The following is a 25,675-nucleotide window of genomic DNA, read 5'->3' as shown; positions in this document are numbered from 1 at the left end:
TTCAGACTTGAACTCCTCTTTTGAAATAAATACAATAAAGGAGTTGTTTTCAACTCAAGCAACAAATGAGAGATCATTTCAAGTATGAGTTTACTGAAAAACGCTCCCAAACGTCAGTGTCTGCAGAGAAAGGCTTTCTGTAGTTGTTGTTAACTCTTCGCATGCCTCACTTTAACAGATCCTGAATAATAGAGAAAATCCTGGGTTCAAATCCCAGCTCATTTAGACAAGTTATTCAACCTCTTTGCGTCTCGGTTTCCTCTTCTAAAAAATGAGGAATATACTAACCAGGATTATCACAGGGATTAAATGACGTAACACAGGTGAACGTGCCAAGTTCGTACTATGTACTCAGAACAGTTTGCTAACCGTCTGAAAGACAAAACCTGCAGCACTTTGACCAAATTAAAACATCCGAGAGCCTGAAAGAGCACAAGTCACAAAACGCCAGATCCTAGCACACAGCACATTATTTTTCTTCCCTGACGCAAGCTATTTTTTTTTCTTGCCAAACCTTTCCACTAGGAGTCTGGAAAGAGGAAAAAAGGGTTATATTCAATCCAGCAGAAAGTTTTCAGAAACTGAAGTGCAGAATCACAACAGACATGGCAGCAGAGGCAGCGCAGGACAACAGGTGAACCTCCGAGAAACCTGGCACCTTCCCGCGGGCAAGTTTTGCGGGAGGGCTAGTAGTTAGTTCTTCCTGGCTCTACCGCCCCACGAAACAGACATTCGTTTTCTCTTTTTTTTTTTTTTTTTTTTTTGCAGAAACGTAATGGACAAATCGCGAATATCACCCTCGCAGCTCCCGGGCGGGGAGGTGAGCGCCTTTCCCATTTAAGGATTCAAGAATCGTCCTTGGTGGCGGCTTTCGCCCACACCGCCTCCCCAAACTCGGCCTGAAACCCGGGGGTGGGGAACAAAGAGGGGCCCAGAGGCGGGGACGTCGCGGGGGGCGGCCAGGGGGCCCGGGTCTCCGGCAGGGCCAGGCCCGGGGCGGCAGGGCCCAGTCGGCCGCGGCCTGACACAGCCGGGGCAGCGGGGACCCTGCGGAGCGGCCAGGCCCGGCGGCCCCCAGCTCGGGCCTCCCTCGCGCTCCCGGCTCCCCCCGAAACTTCGCCCCGAGCCCGCGCCAGCCTCCCTGCCGCGGCCGGCCTCTTCCGACGCGCACACGCACTCTCCGGACGAGCCAACTCACCCGGACCCTGGGGAACTCATCCTGCAGCCCTCGGCGCGGAGCGGGGTGGGCGCGGCGAGCCGCCGGGGCAAGGCGGGGGCCCGCCTCGGCCTCCGCCCTGGGCGTGCAGCGGCCCCAGCCCGGTCGCCCCTCGCGCGGCCGTACGATTCTCGTCTCGCGCGGACGGACGCGGCGCAGCCCGAGCCTTCCTGCCCGCCCTCCTCCCTCCTCCTTCGCCGAGCGCTAGCAGGCGGATTCCAATCTCGGCAGCCGTCGCCGCCGCCGCCGACACTCGCCTAGGAGGGAGGAGTGGGGGGGGGCCGGCACGGGAGCAGGGTCTGGGGGGAGGGGCGGGCCTCCGCGAGACTGGTTGCAGCGCGCGCGCACTGGGAGGGCGCCCGCCCCTCCCGGCCGGGGACGCGAAAGGAGCCGAGCGCGCGGCGGAAGTGCCCGAAGGGTCTGAGGTGCTCGGCGCCCCACTGCCGGGGAGGAGGGCTGGCAGCCGGCAAGGGGGCGCCGGGCTGCCGTAGGGGAGGGGGAGTTCTCCTCCGCGCGGCCCCGTCGGCCCCTCCTCACCGAGACGCCCTATTGCCGCTGTGGCGGGGCTGGCCAGTGTCCGGAAGCCGTGTAGAGCAGACGCAGTGCTCGCGCCGCACACGACTGAGCGCCGTGGAACGGCGCGGACTTCGCAGCCCCTTGCTGCGCGCTGGCCGGGCCCCCCGGCACTACCAGTGTTCCGGGGTTCCTTCGTGTGGACCCCTCCCCCCAACAAACTCTAACTCAACAAAAACTCTGACACGTGAGGGCAGGTCAGCGCTTGCGGAATAAGCCTGATCGCTGAGAATTCACACGCCACGGCGGGGAACTGCCCGATCGTGGTAGTAGTGGTTGCGACAAAGAAAAGAATAATGTAGCCACAGTACAACCATTATTCACCCACACAGCTCCCCGGCTTCTCTTTCTGGGCTCTTTGCCAGCGTGCCGAGGCGCAGGTGGGGAGGTGGAGGTGGACAGGCTCCGAGTGAGCTGCAGGGGAAAGGAGCATTTCCGCGTCGGTCCTGGAGCTCCGAGGCCTGGCCCGCCCGCGGACCCTGTGATGGAGCCGATGAATTCCAAAGGCATAAGATGAGGAGCGGCGTTAACCCAACAGAACTGAAGTCAGCGGACTATAAATATTGCTCCCTTCTCTACCTTGGCTCACTCTAGGGATCTCGGATACACTCCGGAGTCTCATTCCCTCCATTTGGAAAACATAAATAATTGTCACTACCTCTTTTCTTCCATTTGTCCTCATTCTTTGGAAAATGCCGTTAAAAGTATTCAATGTCCTGGATGTGAAGAAAGAGTCTAGGTCCCTTTTTAACAACCAAAAGTGACCTTGATCTCTTTGGTAAGTCTTTCCACGAATGTATGGTGTTAAATTAAGTCTCTTTACAAAAGATACTCTTTTTTAAAGTTACCTTTATAAAATCACTTTTTAAACTGTGGGTAAAAAGAAGCAAGGAAAAGGATGTGCCAGGCCCTGATGTTTGTGTTTTACACACATTCTCCCTTGAGAGACGTTTAGATTCCAGGCCTTTAGATTCCATTTATATTCTTCTTTAAATGGCTAAATTCCCTTACATTCTTGTTTAACGGGTTTTTTTGTCCATCTTTTATTCTGTCCCCCTTTTATACATCCACCTTTGCCCTTAATTCCTCAGATACCTTCCGTAATTCCAAGTTATTTTTCAGTTCTATTTATTCTTTCATTTTTTTGCTGAACTCTATACCTGTCTCAGGTTTGAGAGTCATGGATCTTGCTATGCAGGATGAATGTATGATACATGAGTTTCCCTGCATCTGCTAAAATTTGTCACTTTTTCAAGTTTTCTACATAGGACACTGCTTTGATATCAAGGGAAAGGGTGGACCTTTTGCTCGAGGAGATTCAGACTGATTGACCAAAGAACCCATTGATGTAAGCTGAGCAATGTGTCATGGCAGATAAAACTATGACAAGTGTGTTAATATACCCTCTAGAGCCTAGTTCAATTTTCAGACATATGAATCAGTCTATAAAACAGACAACCTCAGGTTGGTAGTTTAGTACATCAAGTTTCCAAAATGTACAAATCTGTGTTGCCTAGGTTGTGTTATATGCCACTGTAGAAATAGGAGCAAAACTGAAGCATCAAATTTTAAGTCATGACATCTTTGCTTCTCTACAAAAGGATCTCCTTTTCAAGTTTTCAGAAATTTTACTAGACATCCTTTTGCTCTCCTTTGATAAGGCCCACCTTAGTGCCCAGGCTGAAATCCTTAGCTTTATCACAGCGGGCAACCTACCTACTGACAACTGAGCAGGGCATGGTGTTTTCTCTGGTTCCCGGCATGTGTATGCATGCTGGCCTGTTTCTCTGGTTTGCCTGCCCACTAAATGAACAAGAGCAGCCAGGAAGCCCAAGGAGACATCTGGACATGTATAGTCTGGCCCCCAAACTCAAAGGCAACACCTCAAGGTCCAAATTCAACATTCTCTAATGTGATGGTTTTCCTTTAAGTAGGTTAATAGAATGCTCTGGAAATGGGCCTTTTTTCTCTGCATAGTCTGTTTGAGGTACAGGTCTCAAGAGTGGTAGTTGCATGCCCAAATCACATAGCATTAGTTTGGAATGCAAAATCACCTTTCTCCTACAGTTCTCAGGACCTCAAGGACACTTTCCCTGATCACCTGTCTTAAATTAGCACCCCAACACAGCCAATTTTATTTTCTTTATACCACTTTTTACTATATGCAATTACCTTGTTCATTTAGTTATTTGTTTATGGTCTGAGTTTCTCTGACCCTCTAGAATGTAAACTCCGTGAGAGCAAAGACCTTGTCAATCTTGTTCTCAACTGTTTCCTCAGAGCCTAGTCCCTGGCACATATCTAGTGCTCAATATTTGTTAAATGAATGAGTGAGATAAGGATAGAATTTCCTCTAAGCATTTCTGAACCTTGTCATCAAGACCCAGGTTTTTATTTATTTATTTATTTATTTTCTATTTTCTTTTAGCCGTGCCACGTGGTTTGCAGGATCCTAGTTCCCTGACCAGGGATCAAACCCGGGTCCCCTGCAGTGGATGCGTGGAGCCCTAACCATTGCACTGCCAGGGAATCCCAACACCAAGTTTTAGAGGGTGGCTTGGACTATGTTGAAAAGGTGAGGGTGGATCAAGGAAGCTATTGGTTATACCATCTTCAGTGAAAAGGAGACATCTGCTTTCAGGGAGGGCATTAGTTTGATAGATCCATCCAAGTTAATCCATCCAAAGTCATTTTCCTGCTGTAAAGACTATGAGGCAAAGGCAGCACTAAGTCATCGTGGGTATGGAGATAAATTAGAGTCCACTAAGGAGGGAATAGTGAAGGGATGCCCTTGGCAGAGTGATGCTTTTAGGTTGGTTTCAAACCCAATATTAATGGACAAGAGTGCTGTGAAGAGTAGAGGAAACAGCTACATTTTTCAGCATGGACACTACTACATCATTTTATTGGTTAATAATACCCTGTCATGGTTTAGAAGGACCAAGCCAAAACAGAAATTGTGTTTGAGAAAAAAAGATGGTTATATATAAATATAACTCAGTGCACAAGATAGAGAAAAGTTTAAAGATCTGAATTTGTTTTTTCTTTATAATGGTATAATACTTGATTTCCCATTCTATTTTCACTTATAAATAACTTGCTCCTTTTCCCATTTCCATTTTCACTTCTCCTTGTTTCAAAGGACTTGTTTCCTATGATTAAAAGATGGTTTAGTGAGGCTCTTGCTACAAAGTAGTCACCACTTGGTCCTGCCTAGTCCATGGTCTCTGTAGACCTCTCCCTACTCTCGGTACACCTTTTACCATAGAGCCCAATCCTCTCCTGGCCCTGTGACAGGAAGACTTCCCAGAGCTCCAGTCCCAAGCCCAGGACTCAGCCTCCTGCTGCTTCTGCTACCTACTTGGGGAGCCCTAACCTTGGCCCCCTTCTAAGCACTGACTTATAGCCCTTTTCTTGCTCTTGAAGCCATGGCCTTTTAGCCTGTGTGGAACTTGATTTTCTCTGCCTGTTGTCTGGACTTTGATCTCTGGAGTCTGCCCCAGGCCTACAACACAGACTCTTCTGTGCACTGATAGCAATGCTTGTTTGCCTTCAGCTTTTTTCCTAGATTCTCTGAGTCCATATTATATCCATCAATCAGGCCTCCTTTCCCCCATTACCTCAACATCCTGATGCCTGCTGCTCTCCTGGACTACCACCTGTTGTTTGCTTACTGCTCTCTGGCTATCAGGTACTGCCTAGAGGGCTGGAGCTCCTCCCACCCAACACCTGGAGCTGGGGCCTCCCTACCCCAGCTCCACTCAGCCCACAGTAAATCTGTCCTTCCCTGTCCTGTAGCAGTTCACCTCCCTGCCTTTCACTGTCCTGAGAGCAGTGGGTTTATAACCTATTATACTTTATCTTTTAACCAGATATAAATACAGATAGAAAGTATATGTATATATATATATATATATAATATATATAGTTGGTTTTTGTTTGGTTAAAAAACAGATATAAATAAATAAAGATAGATAGAATATATATATAGTTGGTTTTTGTTTTTGTCTGGTTAAAAAATGAAGTGTAATAGGTGCTTGTAATATGTATATATGTGTATGTGTATATATATGTATATTTATATTACACATATGTGCATGTATAACCCATATCTGACTCTACTTACTACTCCTAAACACTGATTCTACTCAAGAATTCCTTTGGTACTAGTAGTCCAGAAATCCCAGAATCTGGAACTGAGTATGATTACCTTGTGAATGACCAGTCAAAGAAAGACAAGGTGTCATGATAAAGATTCAAGCTGAGATAACTGGGGAGATAACAATCCTGGATCAGGAATGCTGTGTCATTAACAGCCATACTGTATCAACTGTACATGCTGTACATGGTTATCCAAATGTATTCCTAGGTGTAGTGTGGTGCCACCAATATGCATAGGCATACTAGTTTATCCACCACATATGTTGGGGTACCTATCCCTGTGTGGGACACAAAATTCTAGGGGACAGAAACTGTCTTTTTCTCACTCCATTTTTTCCCTAGGATCTAGCACGCTGCCTGGCACACCAGTAGGTGTTCAATAAATACTGAATGAATGAATGACTAAGTGTACTAGGCATTATAGTAGACTCCTGTCCCCTAAAAGCTTAAAATGTAGTAAAATAAGATGTGTACATAATTCCTTTATTTGATGTTTGTTTCTTCTTCTTCTTTTTTTTTTTTTGTGGTATGCAGGCCTCCCTCTGCTGTGGCCTCTCCCGTTGCGGAGCACAGGCTCCGGACGCGCAGGCCCAGCGGCCACGGCTCACGGGCCCAGCCGCTCCGCGGCACGTGGGATCCTCCCAGACCAGGGCGCGAACCCGGTTCCCCTGCATCGGCAGGCGGACGCGCAACCACTGCGCCACCAGGGAAGCCCTGATGTTTGTTTCTGAGTCAGGATTTATTGCCCTTAAGATAGCTGCTAATTCATTTTGTTCTCTACTGATAGTTTGCCCTCACTCGTTTCTTCTATTTTTATCAACAAAGGCAGGGTTGGTTTTTTGGCTTTTGTTTTTAATATTTTCGAAGCTTAGTGTTAAAGCACTTACCTTGAGGGAATGAGAGTCTAAGAAATGCTATAATGATAGCACAGAACTATCACTGACTATCACTTTTTTTTTTTTTTCCTTTTGGCCACGCCATGAGGCTTCATACCAGGGATCAAACCTGGGACCACGGCAGTGAAAGCCCAGAACCACTAGGCCACCAGGGAGCTCCCTATCACTGACTTTAAATTTACCAACTCTTCAACAAACAGTGCTTGAGTTCTGAAGTTCCATGTGCTCTTTAAAAAACAACTTCCTAAAAAATAAATAAATAAATAATAAATAAATAAATAAATAAAAATAAAAAACAACTTCCTCAGTTCTCTCATGGGGAAACATAATCAAATATCCAATCAGGAATCAATAGCTGTCAGTGTTTCTTTTAAAATGTAGGTTTTACATTTGGTTTGCTACCCACCTTAAAATCTGTCTTCCTCGCTCTATACCTGAATTATACCAGCTATCCTAATTGGTCATTCCCTCTTTCAACTGATCTTGCTCAGTTTTTCCAGATTTCACTTAATGAAATGCCACTGTCATCAAAATCTGAGAACCACTGCTGTATGGCAGTGTTCTGTTTGACTGGTCACTCCACTTCCTGCAGAATGGGCCACATTCATTCTCCTTTTAATGTCATTCTCCTGCCTGCAATGCCCAAGTACCACCTCTTGCAGGAAGTCATCTTTGACGGCTCCATCCTAAACCCCTTAGGCTTTTCTCTCTATGGTCTATATCACTGATGTTTTTGCATAGTTTAGCTGTTCCTATGTCTTTCTCCCAAATATGATTTCATACCTTTATTCACTTACATATGAATAGGGGCTTTCTAGCCTCCCAGCCTGGGGAAGGACAGTGTAGAGGGTATCAAAATACACAAGGTATCAAAATAGCAGCCCCAGGCTGGAGCCTACCATTGTAATAGTCAAAATTCTTGCCTCTTAGTTTTCAAGGTCCAACTGGAGGTGGAGGGGTGGTCACATACTTCTCAATGCATCTGCTGTGCTGCTCTGTCCCTCAAGGTCAAAGAGGGTACTCCTGTTCCTCCTTCCTTTCTACCCTCCCCTGCCCGGATTGTTAGCACAGTTGCTGTAGTCACTGCACTGAGCACCTCGTGCGGCTACATTGCAAGACTCCAAGGGGTGCCATCCTGCTTTTTGTGAAAGATGCTCCCTGGAGTTGTGCGGTGCACAACTTGCACCTGGCCCCACTGAACACCATGAAAGAGCCACTCCAATTGCAGGCAGGGAGCCTAGTCCCTAGCTTGCTTAAAGAACCAGCTTTTTAAAATTATTATTAACATTGTATAGCTATATGTAACATTATATATTACATAGATGTAGATATAACACTGTATTTTATTATATAACATTATATACCTTTCAGGGCATTTGGGGGAAATGAAAGTGGCAAGATGAATATTTTTTAGAATTAAGTCAATTAGAATCTCATATAAGATGTGTAATTAATCAAAATGTTCATTTATTTGATCAATGTAAATACTCAATAACAAAACTTATTCTGTTGTTATACTTGCAATAATGCATCATGCTAATCAAATTTTATATATGTACCATATTTCATCAAAACTAAGATACCATTAATTATAAGCACTGTTATTTTATGTACAACTAGGAAAGAAAAGCACTGCCAATTAAACTATGTTACATCATTAATTGTAAGACATCCTAATTTCAGAGGTGATAAAATGGCAAAAAATGTGCGTCGAAGAATTGATGAAATACAATGTGTTTTAATGCATCTAAAAGGCAAAACAACACCATGCAGTCCAGTGGTTTGAAACGTTAGGTTTCTGGGTTTTTGACATGTAACTTAGTTGTTTATTATGCATGATCCTCGAATAGCCACACTATGAATGTTAACCACAAGAGCAGAGACAGTACAGTTCAACTGCATATAGAAACGTAAAACAAAAGTGAATAACTTTTGATTCAGTCACATAAAGTTTAGAAGAAATACTAGCATCAAGTCACATGCTTGGATTACATTACAAATAAAAAATTAACTTTTTGACATCTGCTTATACTGAAAACGTGCAATGACAAGAGGAATGGACATGTTTTTATCTTTGGAAAAAGTCAAACTAAACAATCAGAAAAATCTCAGCGGTGCAATAGAATGACTTTAAATTTATCCTGGAAGCTGAACAATAGTGCTTGCTGCTTATGGGGCCATCAGGAAAAGCCAGCTGTGGATTTCTTTCTAGTACAATTAATTGCTTCCGCTGTATATAAAATCGAAAGAATTGGGTGCTTTAGTGCGGAAAAAGGATATCCTGCTACACTGCTCCTATTTCCTCACAAAAGCTATTATTGAACCTTTTGCCATTAATTCACATGCATTGGATTATCCTGTGATGAAAGACCAAGTGGCTTTTCATTTTTATAGTCTCTTATCTCCTATTTATTTGGCACCTCTCTGGAGATACCTGCTCTTCTCCCAAGACTGGTTAATTGCTAGGATGTCAGAAGGTAGCTAATGACTGACTTCCTTTTCTGAGACAAATTGTGAGCCCATCTCTATACTTTTTCTTGGAGTGGCCTTTCTCACTGCTAAGAAATATTCCGAGTTCTGTTATTACTTGAAATGACAGAGGCATTTTCAGTGCCAGCTTTCAATCCCTGCCCACCGTTTACTTTGAGACCAGCAAGTGACTCTTTTATAAATCCTCTGTATAGACATGCACTGTCCAGTATGCAGTAGCCACTTGCCATGTGTGGCTATGTAAATTCCGAATTCGTTAAAATGAAATTAAAATTTTAAATTCAGTTTCTCAGTCTCGGCTCACTAAGTGCTCAACAGCCACATGAGGTTAGTGGCTACCATATGGGAAGAGTGCAGAGATAGAACATGTCCATTTTCACAGAAGGTTCTATTGGACAGTGTTGTTATAAACTGTGACCTGCTCTGTTCAGGCCTCGTGAACAGTATCTGACCCTATCTCCTGAATTGATGTTTCTGTGCTCACCATTTAAGACAAGTGGTAGAAAGGCTACTTTCAGGATCATCTCTACAGTTTGTTACTTGAGAAGTTTCTCTGAACATGTAGAGCACCAGAAATAGGGGGGTTGCTGTTCAACAGGTATAAGGTTACAGTTATGTAAGATGTGTTCTTACCACAATAAAATAAATAGATATATATGTGTATTTCTTAATGGTAGAAAACTGACCAAAATGTTAATAGTGTTTGTGGCGTCTCCAGGTAGTGGGACCATGATTACCTCTTTTCTGCTTCCTATTTATATGTGTTTTTGGGGGGTTTTATTCAATAAGCACATATTCCTTTCTTAATTAGTAAAAATCACATTTAAGATACTTAAACCCATTCATTTTTTTGGTCACCAGTTTCAAACTAAGGTGGTTTTATCCAGCCCCTGCCTTTAAAGAGAGGAAGTAGTCATTTTGAGCAACTGTTTCTTTAAAAATTAAACTCAGCCAACAGCTTTTAGTTGCGAGATCTGTATTCCCTTCTATCCTAGCATGAAAAGCATCAGAGAACCTGTCCTAGAATCCTGCCAAATAGAATTACAGAACATACCTCTGGAAGAGATGGTTCACGATCACTAGCAATTGTCTCACCCAGGCATTTCTTGGGCATTTTGCCAGGATCCATGCATTTCTAGACTATAGTTTAGAGTCTCAGAATCAAGGCCCAACAGGTTAAGGAGGCTCATGGAGCTGAAGACAGCTCTATTTTTACCACTGAAAAGAGAACCATAAAAAAGAAATCCTTGTTTCCTAAAAGTTCAGGCATGATCATACAGGTTTAATTAGGAACAGCAAGCTGTTTACAGCAAATTATAAACTGTATAAAGCAGACCTCAGTGAACACTCCCAAAGTATGTCCCATGAACCCTTACTTCTCCAAGTCCAGATTCAGCAGATCTGGCTTGGTGAGGTAGGGTGCCGCAATGCCGGCCAGAGGAGTATCCCAAAAGTCCCCTTCCAGAACTTTCCATGACCAAAGGAGAAGGTCAAGAGATCATGGAAAGCCTCTGTTTTTCTTTCCTTTTGTCCTTGAAACTTGAAGCCAATCCACAATTTTCTTGACTGCTACTGCACCTGCCAAGTAGAGAGACACTTTAGATACAAGCTAAGCAACACTATATGGTGGGAAGAACACCAACTTTGGAATCAGAATTCTGGCTGAACTTCCTAATTTTTGACCTTGGGCAGTTTGTCACCCTCTCTGAATCCCAGTTTCTTCATCTATAAAATGAGGATAGGCTTCCCTGGTGGCGCAGTGGTTGAGCGTCCGCCTGCCGATGCAGGGCACACGGGTTCGTGCCCCGGTCCAGGAGGATCCCACATGCCGCGGAGCGGCTGGGCCCGTGAGCCATGGCCGCTGAGCCTGCGCGTCCGGAGCCTGTGCTCCGCAACGGGAGAGGCCATGGCAGTGAGAGGCCCGCGTACCAAACAAAAAAAACAAAAACAAAAACAAAAAACAAAAAAAAATGAGGATAAATAATATCAATCTAATGAGGCAGATGTGAGAATTAACTGAGAGTATTTGGAAAACAGTTGGCACAGAATCCACAGTCAATTAATTTCACTTACCTTTCCTTTTCGTTCAGGAAGTGATTGGTCCATTGGTGTTCTATTGAAGGGGCAGGAAAACAAACTGTAAAACTCTTAATGAGCCTTACTTCAAACACAGCCCAGTGCAGTTCAGTAATTAGTATATGAGTTCTGCTTCAGCTTGGGCTGTGGGCTCCAGTTCTTTGTTCCAGCCTTGGCTCAGGAATTTCCTTCTCTAGAAAGCCTTCGCTGCCCACTTCCAAGCTGATTAAGTGTCCCTCCCGAGTAGTCCCGTGGCACCCCAAGCTTGTTTCTGTCCTATCATTTACCTTGCATTCTACTTCTCAAACCAGGGTACCCAGCATTGGGCATGGAGTGTGGGATGTTATAAGGCATCTTCTCCAGAGCATCAATTTTATCTAATAATAAATAAAACAAAGGGCATATATATATATTTTTTTCTTTTTTTAAGGCAAAATATTAGATTACATAAGAAATTTCAGGGAATTCCCTGGTGGTCCAGTGGTTAGGACTCTGTGCTTCCACTGCAGGGGGCACGGGTTGGATCCCTGGTTGGGGAACTAAGATCCCGCAAGCTGTGCAGTGCTGCTAAAAAAAAAAAAAAAAAAAAAAAAATTAACAATTGTAGAGGGTTCCTAGAAGACATATGTTCATTGTCCTTTGCTTTTAGATCTGCTTTTCAGAGAAGTTGGAGAAACATTTATTGCCATATGATAGTGAAATCACACAGTAACTAGTCTGTTTCTTCCAGCTGACCGTGAGCTCTGTTAGGGCAGGGATTGTGCCTCATTTGCCTCTGAATCACAAAATTTAGCTACTTAGCATGAGGCCTGGCTCAGAGTAGAGGCTCCATGAACGTTTGTGGAGCTGAACCCAACTCTCCGTCTTCCTCCAGTACTTAGGGGAAACTATAGTATTTCCACCAAGGAGAGGAACTTTGAAATTGTTTAACTGACAGGACTTCACATTGAGTGCCTGTTAGATCACAATCTTAGCTGTACTTTTGGGAAGGGTATTAAACTATCTGACCTTTGGCTTCCCAACCTGGTAGGGTTGTGAAGACTCAATGAGAAAAGATTCACAAAGTGAATTGCGCTTGGCACATGGAAGGTGCATGGAAAAAAGCTTCTTTACTTTTCTCTAAAGTCACATTCTAGTCATTAATCTACAAGCTAAGAGATGATTCTGGTCATTTCAGTCATTCCAAGCAACCCAAAACGGACATGGTATCCATGGCTCAAGTCTCAGCCACTGCCTGGAGCTTCTTCTGCAGCACCCTGGTCCTTCCTCCTAAACCTCCAACCTAATATTACCATACCATCCAATGGCTTCCTTACTGTCTTGGTGACCTTCCCATTATACCTGGGCTTATAAGAGAGATAAGTCAACTAGAAGGTGGAGAAAGATAACCACCTGTTAGGAGTGTGAGCTGCAGAGTCAGGACCCATTTCAAGTCTTGCTTCACTCAGTAATCTGATTTGTTCTCCCAACTCTGAGGCATATCTTGATTCTGGTTCTGGAGACAGAACCTGGTCCTGGAAAAATGTTGCCAATTCCTAACTTAGAGCATGAGCCAGGGAATCGGGATCCCCAAATGGCTGTGTCCTTCATTCTATTGTCCTGGGTCCAGAGTATATTAACTGGGAAACTAATGAAGCTTAAGCTTCAGGGTCCCTCACTTTCAAAGGCCCCTCTTTATGCTGAGAGTTCCTTGAAATGTTCTAGGTTGAGAGGGGAAGTCAGGTTGCAATCGGAGCATTCCTATGTAGGCTTTTCTGATAAGTTGCCTAAGAGATTTCAGAAGAAAGAGACACAGAGAGCCATGATTCCAGGAATTTGTTGTGATTCTTTCATGTCATTCTAAATAAATACTCAGTTTTGTAGTTAATTTTGTGTTTGGAATTTTATATTCTTTTTCTTAAAGATGGCTCCACAAAACCTGTGCCTACTTTTCTCCAATGTCTCCCTACCCTACAGCTCACCAGAAAGTCACAAGTATGAGAGGAGGGTCTGCAGGGGTCTCTGTAGTGATGACTCCATGTGAGGTAGACTCACCCTCACTACCTGCGTTCCATCTTCTCCTACAGGCACATGCTGGGCGCCTTGTACCAATTTCCTTCCACAAATGCTAGGACCCTTTAGCATTCCCAAGTACTTCATTAGAAGTTAAAGAGAAAACCTCTGTTAGCTGACTTCTCCCCTGAATCTAAAAACTATTTTGAAATAGTCTCTTTATACCTATTTTTATGCATCAATAGACTTTGAACTAGAGAGAGGTAAGGGGATAACTGACTTGCAAATGGAAAGGTAGTCTGTAAGAACCTTTTCTTTTTTTTTACATTAAAATTTTTTTTAATTGAAGTATAGTTGATTTGCAGTGTTTCAGGTGTAGAGCAAAGTGATTCAGTTATATGTATTTATATATTTTTTCAGATTCTTTTCCATTATAGGTTATTACAAGATATTGAATATAGTTCCCTGTACTATACAGTAGGTCCTTGAAGAATTTTCTTAATAAGATGTTTTGGTTTTTTTAATAGAATTAGTTCATGAAAAAAGGAACACAGATCCCAGCTAACCGATAACAAGGATGGCATCCTTTTGTCATTTCGGTTCTAAATCTCTCCAATCTAATGCCTAACTGTAGATGGAGCCCTCATGATCATTATTACTCAGATAACCTTTAAAATGTATTTTAGAGAGGTTTAAGTAGGATCAAACAGTGAAGTTCATAGTTTAAAAAATACACTGTTTTGGGCTTCCCTGGTGGTGCAGTGGTTGAGAGTCCGCCTTCCTGGACCCGGGACACGGGTTCGTGCCACGGTCCAGGAAGATCCCACATGCCGCGGAGCGGCTGGGCCCGTGAGCCATGGCCGCTGAGCCGGCGCGTCCGGAGCCTGTGCTCTGCAGTGGGAGAGGCCGCGGCAGTGAGAGGCCCGCGTACCGCAAAAAAAAAAAAAACAAAACAAAAAAAAAAAACCACTGTTTTAAAAAGAAAGCAAATCTCAGAACAGTATATATAGTATGATTCCAATTAAGTAAACACAAAGTGTGTGTGCAGTTTGTGTGAGTGTATATACAAGAATAGGTCTGTTTCCCAGATTTCAGAAAACAACAGTGCTGTATCCACACAGAACTAATGTTTCCCAGACTTTAGACAACTGCATGACACCGTTTTTTTTTTCTTGGCCGTGCGTCGCGGCTTGCGGGATTTGAGGGATCTGCGGGATCTTAATTCCCCCACCAGGGATCAAACTTGGTCCCCCTGTAGTGGAAGCACAGAGTCCTAACCACTGGACCGCTAGGGAATTCCCTGCATACAACCTTTGGCCGTATTCATCCAGAACTGCTTGATGAACAGCTTTGACATTTTTTTCAAAAGTCTTATAGGAAAAATAAAATGTATTCTTCTACCAAAAGTGAAGTCCTTCACTTATAGTCAAATATTTATTTCATCTCTTTGCAACTGGCAGGCATTAGAAGGCATCATCTGGCCTGCCTTACCACAGGCTCCAAGGGCCTCTGTGCTCTCTCCCTCCTCCCCTGCTGCCCTCTCCTCACCTCTGCTCTCAAGCCCCATGCCTTCATTGTACCCAAACTGTACCCTAAAGCCTCCACATTTCTCTTACCCTCCACTTCAAATTTTGGTGTGGGTGGTTTCTTCTCAACATTCAGACCTCAGCCCAAATGTCACCTCCTCAGCAGGGTCTTCAGTGACCACCCGACCAAAAGTAGCTTACTCCAGCCCCCAACACATCGCTCTGTTTTATGTTCCCATAGCACTCACTAACTTACAGTGTATTGATTATATACTACTTGTTTATTGCTTGTCTCTTCCCTTTAGAGGGTAGGCTTTATGAAAGCAGGAACCTTGTCTGTATTGTCATCTTCCATGCCTACAACAAAGCCTAGCCATTCAGTGAGTGTTTGTGGAATGAAAAGTTATACTACTGTAATATTATTCAGTGCTAAAAAGAAATGAGCTATCAAGCCATGGAAAAATATGGAGGAGAATGAAATGTATATTGCTAAGTCAAAGAAGCCAATCTGAAAAGGCTACATACTGTAGGATTCCTATTATATGACATTTTGGAAAAGGAAAAACTATGGAGACAGTAAAAAGATCTGTGGTTGTCAGGGGTTAAGGGGGAGGGAGAGATGAGTAAATGGAGCATGGTGAATTCTTAAGCAACTTTATATGATATTATAATGGTGGATACATGCCATAATACATTTGTTCAAATCCACAGAATGTGCAGCACCAAGAGTGAACCCTAATATAAACTACTGACTCTGGGTGATAAGATGTGTCAATGTAGGTTCACTGATTATAACAAATGGACCACTCTGGTGGGGGATGTTAATAATGCAGAAAGCCGTGCATGTGCGGGGGCAGGGGGTATATGGGAAATCTCTGTACCTTTCTCTCAATCTTGCTGTGAACCTAAAACTGCTCTAAAAATAAAGTCTATTAGAAAAAAAAAAGGTATATTGCCCAAGTTGTTGATGGTTTAACTAAGTGTGTAAGTGGAACGTTGAGAAAGATTATTTGACATTAGGATTGTCCTGGGAAAGTCAGAGCTCAGGAGAGCCTAAACCAAAACTTTAGGCAATGTTTCCCAAATTGGAGTTCCATATTCTGTTCTCAAATAAGTTAAACAGGTTTCTTTATTGAGGGAGTCAGTACCCACACAGCTCCCATGTGTGTTGTGAATCTCTAGGGTAAATAGCATATGCAGCTATTTCCTAACATCTGATCCAGAACCCATTCTTCATGCCATGTTATCATTCACGAGCTTAAGTCCAGCTGAATGCCAGTGCCACTGGGCAGAGCCACTTTAATTAGTCAAAATATTTCTCCTCAGAACTAACCCAAAATAATTTAGTCATTTATCTAAATTATTAGATACATAATTTGGCTGATTCCATTCCATGAGAACAATGTTTTCTGTCTGTTTTATTCACTATCATGTTCTCAGTGTCCAGAGCAGTGCCTGGCACACATTCGGTGTTCAATAAATATTTGTTGAAAGAATGAATGAATAAGCAAATGAATAAACATTTTTTATTATTTAAGTTTCAGGTGTACAGCATTATGATTCAACATCTGTACACACTACAAAGTGATCACTATCACAAGTCTAGTTGCCATCCATCACCATACAGTTGACCCCCTTCACTCCTTTCACCCAGGCCCCCAATCCCCTTCCCCTCTGGTAACCACTTATCTGTTCTCTGTGTCTATATTTTCTTTGTTCATTTGTTTTTTTTATATTCCACATATGAGTGAAATCATATGTTATTTGTCTTTCTCTGTCTAGCTTATTTCACTTAGTATATATCTTCAAGTTCCATCTATGCTGTTACAAATTGCAGGATTTCATTCTTCGTTATGGCTGAGAGTATTCCATTGTGTGTGTGTTTATATACAAACACACACATATATATGTGCATATATATCACATCTTCTTTATCCATTCATCCATTGATGGACACTTGGGACACTTAGATTGTTTCTATATTTTGGCTATTATAAATAATGCTGCTCTGGCACTATTTACAATAGCCAAGACAAAGAAATAACCTAAATGTCCATTGACAAATGGATAAAGAAGATATGGTATATATACATACAATGGATTACTCAGCCATAGAAAAGAATGAAATAATGCCATTTGCAGCAACATGGATGAATAAATATTTGTTGAAAGAATGAATGAATAAGCAAATGAATAAACATTTTTTATTATTTAAGTTTCAGGTGTACAGCATTATGATTCAACATCTGTACACACTACAAAGTGATCACTATCACAAGTCTAGTTGCCATCCATCACCATACAGTTGACCCCCTTCACTCCTTTCACCCAGGCCCCCAATCCCCTTCCCCTCTGGTAACCACTTATCTGTTCTCTGTGTCTATATTTTCTTTGTTCATTTGTTTTTTTTATATTCCACATATGAGTGAAATCATATGTTATTTGTCTTTCTCTGTCTAGCTTATTTCACTTAGTATATATCTTCAAGTTCCATCTATGCTGTTACAAATTGCAGGATTTCATTCTTCGTTATGGCTGAGAGTATTCCATTGTGTGTGTGTTTATATACAAACACACACATATATATGTGCATATATATCACATCTTCTTTATCCATTCATCCATTGATGGACACTTGGGACACTTAGATTGTTTCTATATTTTGGCTATTATAAATAATGCTGCTCTGGCACTATTTACAATAGCCAAGACAAAGAAATAACCTAAATGTCCATTGACGAATGGATAAAGAAGATATGGTATATATACATACAATGGATTACTCAGCCATAGAAAAGAATGAAATAATGCCATTTGCAGCAACATGGATGGACCTACAGATTATCATACTAAGTGAAGTAAGTCAGAAAGAGAAAGACAAACGCTGTATGATATCACTTATATGTGGAATCTAAAATGCAACACAAATGAACATATCTACGAAATAGACACAGACTCACAGATATAACGAACAGACTTGTGGTTGCCAAGGGGGAGGGGGGTGGGGGAGGGAAGAATTGGGAGTTTGGGATTAGCAGATGCAAACTATTATGTATAGGATGGATAAACAACAAGGTCCTACCGTATAGCACAGGAAACGATATTCAATATCCTGTGATAAACCATAATGGAAAAGAATACGAAAAAGAACATATATCTGTTTGTGTGTGTGTGTATATATATATATATATATATATATATATATAAAATAACTGAATCACTTTGCTATACACCAGAAACACAACATTGTAAATCAACTGCACTTCAATAAAAATTTTTTTTAAAGCTGCAGTAGGGGCTTCCCTGGTGGTGCAGTGGTTAAGAATCCGCCTGCCAATGCAGGGGACACGGCTTCAATCCCTGGTCCGGGAATATCCCACATACTGCGGAGCAACTAAGCCCGTGCGCCACAACTACTGAGCCTGCGCTCTAGAGCCCACGAGCCACAACTACTGAGCCTGCGTGCCACAACTACTGAAGCCTGAGCGCCTAGAGTCCGTGCTCCACAACAAGAGAAGCCACCACAGTGAGAAGCCCACGCACCGCAATGAAGAAGAGCCTCCCTCGTCGCAGCTAGAGAAAGCCCGTGCACAGTAACAAAGACCCAACACAGTCAAAAATAAATTTAAAAAAAAAAAAAAAAAGCTGCAGTAATGAAAAAAAATAATGCTGCTGTGAACATAGGTGTGCATATATCTTTTCGAATTAGTGTCTGTGTTCTTTGGATACACACCCAGAAGTAGAATAGCTGGTTCATATGGTGGTTCTATTTTTAATTTTTTGAGGAATCTCCATACTGTTTTCCACAGTGGCTGCACCAATTTACAGTCCTACCAATGGTGTACACGGGTTTCCTTTTTTCCACATTCTCGCCAGCATGTTATTTCCTGTCTTTCCCGTAATGGCCATTCTCACAAGTGTGAGGTGATACCTCATTGTGGTTTTGAGTTGTATTTTCTTAATAATTAGTGATGAATATCTTTTCATGTGTCTGTTGGCCTGCCGTATGTCTTCTTTGGAAAAATATCTATTCAGATCCTCTGCCCATTTTTTAAATGGGCTGTCTGGCTTCTTATTGTTGAGTTGTATGAGTTCTTTATGCATTTTGGATATTAACCCCTTATGGGACATACAATTTGCTAGTTATGGCCTTTATTATTTTGAGGTATCTTGCCTCTATACCACTTTGTTGACAATTTTTCTTATAAATGGATGTTGAATTTTGTCAAATGCTTTTTCTGCATCTGTTGAAAGGATCACATGATTTTTAGCCTTCCTTTTATCAATGGATTTATCATGTTGATTGATTTGTGGATGTTGTAACATCCTTGTATCCCTCAAATAAACTTGATTGTGGTGTATGATCCTTTTAATGTGTTGTTGGATTTGTTTTGCTAATATTTTGTTGAGGATTTTTGCATCTATGTTCATCAAAGCTATTGGCCTATAATTTTCTTTTTCTGTGGTGTCCTTGTCTAGTTTTGGTACCAGGGTAATGCTGGCTTTGTAAAGTATTGAACAAGCAATTTTTATTTGGTCCACAGTTCCTCGGTGAAGAGGGCAGAAATTTTGTACCAGGTAATTATACCAAATTCTGATTCACGTGGTTCATACTTCTGGGATATTTGTGGAATATTTATTCTTGCTGCTGGTTTTCCCAATGTACTTTTTCTGGATGGACAAGTTGAAGGCATTAAGAAAATGAAGCAGGAGTGAGACGTTCTGAGCCCACTCTATTGGTGATAACAAGGAACATTTGCATTGCAATTTTCTTCCAAAAGTTATTACATTTGGTTCTCAAAACAAAATGTTGGTGTTATTACCTTCATTTTCAGGTAGATATGCAGGCTTAGAGAGATGCTTCTGATATCACTCAGGTGGTATTAGATCAGCCTTGATAAGACACTGGTCTTATCATGTCAAAGTCTATGTTTATTCCATGGCACCTGGCTGCCTCCCTAGCTGGTTGTGTATATGCCAGGAAGCCACTTCCCCTTTCTGGGCCTCGATTCGTACATCTGGAAAATGCCCAGGTGATCTTTTAGGTTCCAACTTTAAGTTCTGTGACAATGAGCCTTTTTTTCTCCATCATCTCTTTGAAAAATTGCTATAGCTTTACAAAGTACTAAAATAAGAAGATTTTATTTCTCTTTGAAAATCTGATTCGGGTACTAAAAATCAAATAAATTATGAAAAATATCCCTTTCTTTTAAAGTAATGCCTAGAAATAGAATACCTTCAAAAAGAATGAATTGGTTGTGTTAAACATAGTACCCTCCGAGGGGTCTTCATTATTTTTAAAAAATGCCATGAGAGGATTTTACTCTAGCTTATTTCAAGACAAAAGATATGGAAGAAAATATAGCAACTTTTCTAGAAATCAAGTCATTTAGAACAGAAAAAAAAAATCTGAACTAGCTAAATAAATCTAAAGTAGCTAAATAAATATATCTTTCCAAAAGGAAAAGGCCAAGCCTGGTCTTCAGGTTATTATTTACTTGGTAAATTCATTTTGTATGCAAAACATTTGTATTATCCGCATATCCTTGTCTGTTTAAACAAGACGATTAAACTGCTGTTGGGCCACATAGCCAAAAGAGCAAGTGAGTTATATGTTTCTTCTCCTTAGGGCATTTTGTTTTGTCTCAAACTTTTATTTGCGGCCGTATAGAAATAACCTACTTTTGGTTGTCACATGAAGAAACTTTACACAGAAAAATCTGTATTTGCACATCCGTTTTAGGGTTTTATTTTGCTAAAAAGAATTCACACGCCAAAAAAAAAAACCATGCAAAATATTTTTGCACACACTTCTAACACACTATATTCCACTTCTGAAATGTTAAAATTTTAAAAAACTATCCCAAAGCAAGAGTACTTGGGTTGAAAAGTTAACATTATAAAAGCTAGATTCCTAACACAAACACTGCAGACATAAGTGACTCAGTTGCAAAAAGTTAATGTTTATAAATGTTAAATAAATGTCAACAATGAGGAGACAAGAACTGTAGATCCAAAGTGTACTCCCCACCATGAACTATTAAAAATTGTGTTTGGTGTTGTAGGACATCCACGATGTTAACTTGAAATGACACAACCTTAACCCAACACTACGCCAAACTTACAAACATCGGGGGAACCATATTCAGAACTACCTCCTTTTCCAGCTACCTTTAAAATGTTTGTTGCTGTTGTTGTTGATTTTGTGTTTTGGTAAATAAAAGAGTCCCTCAGAATCTATACTAGCTCTGAAATGCAGAAAAACCAATTCAATAAATGACTATGATGAAGTTCTCCTTTGAGATTTTACTTTTCTTTTTCATGATCATACACGTTTTAATGGGCACACTTGTGTGTGTGTATGTGTAAAATCTTTTAAATGATATTTTTGGAAACAACTCTAGGGAAATTTTTTCCCTTTCCTTGAGACCATTCCCTGATAATTTAAAAGTTGTGGGGGTTTTTTTTTGTTTTTTTTTGTTTTTTTAAGAGAAAATCTGCCTAGAGCCTTTCTGTATAGTCAGCAACCTCCTTGTTCCTGTGTATTTGAACTTTCCAAAAATAAAAGAATGCTTGTTTGCAACTCTTGAAAAATCTCCAGGCACTCCCTGCAGATTTTACTCTGCCTGGTGCTTTATACTGACTTTTTCCCTGCACCAGAAGTAAAGAAGGGTCCTGTGGTAGGAGCACGCTTATGTCCCTCCTGGTGCTCCCTGGGGGATGTTGGTGACTTCACCCTTGGAAAAAAAACCTCGGGCCTTTTGTTAGAGACACATCTAACTGCTTCCTTCTCCCTCAGGTAGAAAGGCAGTTCCCTGGAAGCCTCAGTTCTCAGAAGAAAAAGTATTCTAATGCATTCTCATAAAACATTTCAAACATGCAAAGAGAAAATCCAGAACAGGAGTGAGGAGAGAGTAGCAATGATTTGGAAGAGAGCCTAAATATTGTGCTCAAGTGAGAAACATCCACTCAAACCACCTGCTTCAAGGCCATGTTCAATGAGCATAATAACAGCGCTTCCCAAAAGGGAAAGAGACTATACCACTTCCAACCTCAAAAACGAAGCTTCTCTCTTTATCACCAAACAGCTTTAAAATGCTTACTTAACTCAAACTACCACTAATACTTTAAGGAAGTTTGAAGACCCAAGTCTATTTCAATAAATGCTTAAATAATTGCTATATCAACTCAGCTCATACTTTTTCAAAATATTGGCCAAAATGGCAAACGTGTATATATCATATATCATCTTTCCCTTCCAGCAGTCAACACAATTGTATATAATCAGTGTACTGCGTTTAAAGGAAGATACGAGAAGGATGGAGCAGCTCTGAAGTGGGAGGTCCTGCCAGCTCGTGCGTTCTTACTGAGGTTGGCAGAAAGGAAGGTTCCTCTTCCCCACCCAGAGTTTGGGCATGTTCTCAGCCTCTTCTGCCATCCTGTTTCAGACACTGTCTCTCTCTTCTTTTCCACAGGTCACTAAGCCTGTTGGGGGGAGGGGTGCTGAGGAAGACTTCAGCAGTGAGCAGTCATAGTATTGGGAATGAAACACATGCACAAGACTAGACGTTCATGCTAATGAACCTCGTCAAGCCAAACAGAGGCCAAACACAGCCCAGAGTCGTTTTAAAATCTCCTCTCACAAACAGCAAAGCAAAACTGGAAAAACCCAATTCCACCTTCCCACCACAACTCAAAAAGAAGCTAAGCTTTCTGGGGACATTGGATGTTCCAGACTGAAAGAGGGTGGCTGAAGAGCCCTTCTTTCTTCAGCTGTCTATGGAATGAGCCCGACCCTTTCCTGAAGCCCTGTCGATTGCCCAGAGGCTCCCAGAAGACATCCCTCCAATGTCTGGGCTCCCTTGAGAATGTTCAAGCCTGTGCAAGGTCTGAAGTCTGATGCGCAGAGGTAGCTCCATGACGTGAGTAATGGAATAACACTTCCTTTTTTGGTGAGGAAAGCCCAATCGGTCTTAGCTAACAAGCGCTCAGCCATGGCTCTAAAAATACCCTGCAGCGAGGGCTGTTTGGCACTTCATTTTGTTTGCTGGAGGAGCTCTAAAGAACTCCGCAGAATGCTTCAGATTCTCCATAACTGCTCTGAGCTCTGTCCCTGCTCTGGTGACCTCAGGGAAGTGTATCGCGTGGGGAAAGTTACTTTTTCTTTTTCACTTTTGAGTTCTTGGAATTCTGTCCTCAGTGTTTGGAGTACAATTCCAGTCTTGGATTAATTACTAGCTTGGTTCAGGAATCTTCATTTGGCTTCTAGTCTGAACTATGCAAATACACAATCTGTGTGCAGAAGAAAGGACTAAAATTATACTTCAAAAGGGCTCAGTCACTTCCTGTCTTCTCCCTTTTCCCCCCAAAAAGAAACATCAGCCTCCTTGAATCCTTCGTTGCCAGCAGACGCCCTGGGCTCCCTACACATTGATGGCGTGTGCATGCTTCTTGCACAAGGGTTTGTCCTTCTTGGAGTAGAATGGCTGCCCCTCCAGATTCACGTGGCAGACCTGGGACAGAGAACAGATAGGCATGAGACAGCCCATGAGGCAGCGGGACACAAACAAAAGATTTCAGCCACCGCTTTAAGACAAAGTGCTGTCACAGGCAGACGGGAGAAAAGGCAACAGCCTGCTTCTCCCTACCACAAGTGCTTGACAGCTAAAGCAGTGTAGATGCGTTGAGTTATCTAAAAGTCAAGACTTCCAAAGAGGAACATGGAATAAACTCAAGTTAAATTAAATTAAATTAATGGCATACAGAACATATACACAATAAGGTGATCAACTGATGCTATCCAAAATTTATGAGGAACCAATACAAATTCATAAGTCAATATCCACAGAAGTGATAAACACCTAAAGAAATATAAAATGTCAGAAAAATGATCCTCACTAATAATTAAAGGAAAAATTAATTAAAACCTCCATGAGATATCACTAAACACCTGTTAATCTAGCAAAATAAATAAAACAAAAAGCCTCAATAGCTTGTCACCTTTAACCTTATATGACTGTAGCCAGAAAATGAAAAAAAAAAGTAATCAGTCAAAAGTCAGCAATGCCAAAAGGGGATCAGGCCTACTTGTCACTGCTAGGGACACATGAATCAGCCCAGCCTTCTGCAGGGGATGCAGCAACACTGAAGAGAAGCCATGAAGATGTGCCTGCCCTGTACCCAAGTAACACCGCTCTGGAGAATTTCATCTTGTAGCAACTATTGCACAGAACAGGAAAGCAACATATGCTCAACTACAAACTGAAAAACTACTAATATTTCTCTCAGTGGGGAGATGATTAAGTTAATTTTTATGGTGCATTTTTCCAATGACAGGCCACCACGAAAAAATAAAGCTGGCAAAGTGTATGCAGGAAAACACTGACTGAAAAAATAAAGGGGCAGAGGGCTTCCCTGGTGGCGCAGTGGTTGAGAGCCCGCCTGCTGATGCAGGGGACACGAGTTCATGCCCCGGTCCGGGAAGATCCCACATGCCGCGGAGTGGCTAGGCCCGTGAGCCATGGCTGCTGAGCCTGCGCGTCCGGAGCCTGTGCCGATGCAGGGGACACGAGTTCATGCCCCGGTCCGGGAAGATCCCACATGCCGCGGAGTGGCTAGGCCCGTGAGCCATGGCTGCTGAGCCTGCGCGTCCGGAGCCTGTGCCCCGCAACGGGAGAGGCCACAGCAGTGAGAGGCCCGCGTACCACAAAAAAAAAAAAAATAAAAAAATAAAAAAAAAAAGAGGCAAAATTATATATCCCCATGATGACAACATACGGGAGAGGCCACAGCAGTGAGAGGCCCGCGTACCACACAAAAAAAAAAATAATAAAAAAAAAAAATAAAGAGGCAAAATTATATATCCCCATGATGACAGCATCTGAGTGCAGTTTGAAGATGCTGACAAAACAAAAAGAAGGGAGATCAGTAATATTTGTTGAGACTACTGTGGGTCAAGTACGATGCCAGACACTCTGTATACATGGTCTCTTTTTTTTTTTTAATCTTATTTTTGACTGTGTTGGGTCTTCGTTGCTGCATGCGGGCTTTCTTTAGTTACAGTGAGCAGGGGCTACTCTTCGTTGTGGTGCACGGGCTTCTCATTGCGGTGGCTTCCTTTTGCTGCAGAGCACGGGCTCTAGGTGCAGCAAAATTATATATCCCCATGATGACAACATCTGAGTGCAGTTTGAAGATGCTGACAAAACAAAAAGAAGGGAGATCAGTAATATTTGTTGAGACTACTGTGGGTCAAGTACGATGCCAGACACTCTGTATACATGGTCTCATTTTTTTTTTTTAATCTTATTTTTGACTGTGTTGGGTCTTCGTTGTTGCATGCGGGCTTTCTTTAGTTACAGTGAGCAGGGGCTACTCTTCGTTGTGGTGCACGGGCTTCTCATTGCGGTGGCTTCCTTTTGCTGCAGAGCACGGGCTCTAGGTGCACGAGCTTCTGTAGTTGTAGCATGCGGGCTCAGTAGTTGTGGCAAGCGGGCTCTATAGCACAGGCTCAGTAGTTGTGGCACACAGGTCCAGTCACCCCGCAGCATGTGGGACCTTCCCGGACCAGGGATCGAACCCGTGTCCCTTGCATTGGCAGGCGGATTCTTAACCACTGTGCCGCCAGGGAGGTCCCTACATGGTCTCATTTAATTCCCACAAAAACTTTATGGGATAGGTATGACTGTTCCCCATTTCACAATTGAAAGCTGAGGCTCAAAGAGCCCAAGTGTCTTGCTCAAGTC

General features: G+C 42.4%; 2 protein-coding genes across 3 annotated transcripts in view; both read right to left on the bottom strand.

Annotated features, from left to right (window-relative positions):
- Positions 1-1,285, bottom strand: part of BMPR1A (bone morphogenetic protein receptor type 1A) — a 142,603-nt gene extending 141,318 nt beyond the window's left edge. Inside the window, exon 1 of one of the 2 annotated variants that reach the window (XM_024132058.3) lies at positions 1,199-1,285. The gene's annotated coding sequence lies outside the window, so the exon portion shown is untranslated. The remainder of the gene's footprint in view (positions 1-1,198) is intronic. The other variant, XM_055081358.1, reaches the window with a different exon arrangement.
- Positions 1,286-20,651: 19,366 nt separating this feature from the next.
- LDB3 (LIM domain binding 3) overlaps positions 20,652-25,675 on the bottom strand; it is a 28,657-nt gene continuing 23,633 nt past the window's right edge. Inside the window, exon 9 of the mRNA XM_028481928.2 lies at positions 20,652-23,443. Within this exon, the coding sequence (XP_028337729.1) occupies positions 23,354-23,443 (90 nt within the window). The 3' untranslated portion in view covers positions 20,652-23,353. The remainder of the gene's footprint in view (positions 23,444-25,675) is intronic.

This window comes from Physeter macrocephalus, chromosome 20 (genome assembly GCF_002837175.3).
Source record: "Physeter macrocephalus isolate SW-GA chromosome 20, ASM283717v5, whole genome shotgun sequence".
Classification (NCBI taxonomy): Eukaryota; Metazoa; Chordata; class Mammalia; order Artiodactyla; family Physeteridae; genus Physeter; species Physeter macrocephalus.
The sequence above is the reverse complement of the archived record's forward strand: the minus strand, read 5'-3'. Positions and strand labels throughout refer to the sequence as shown.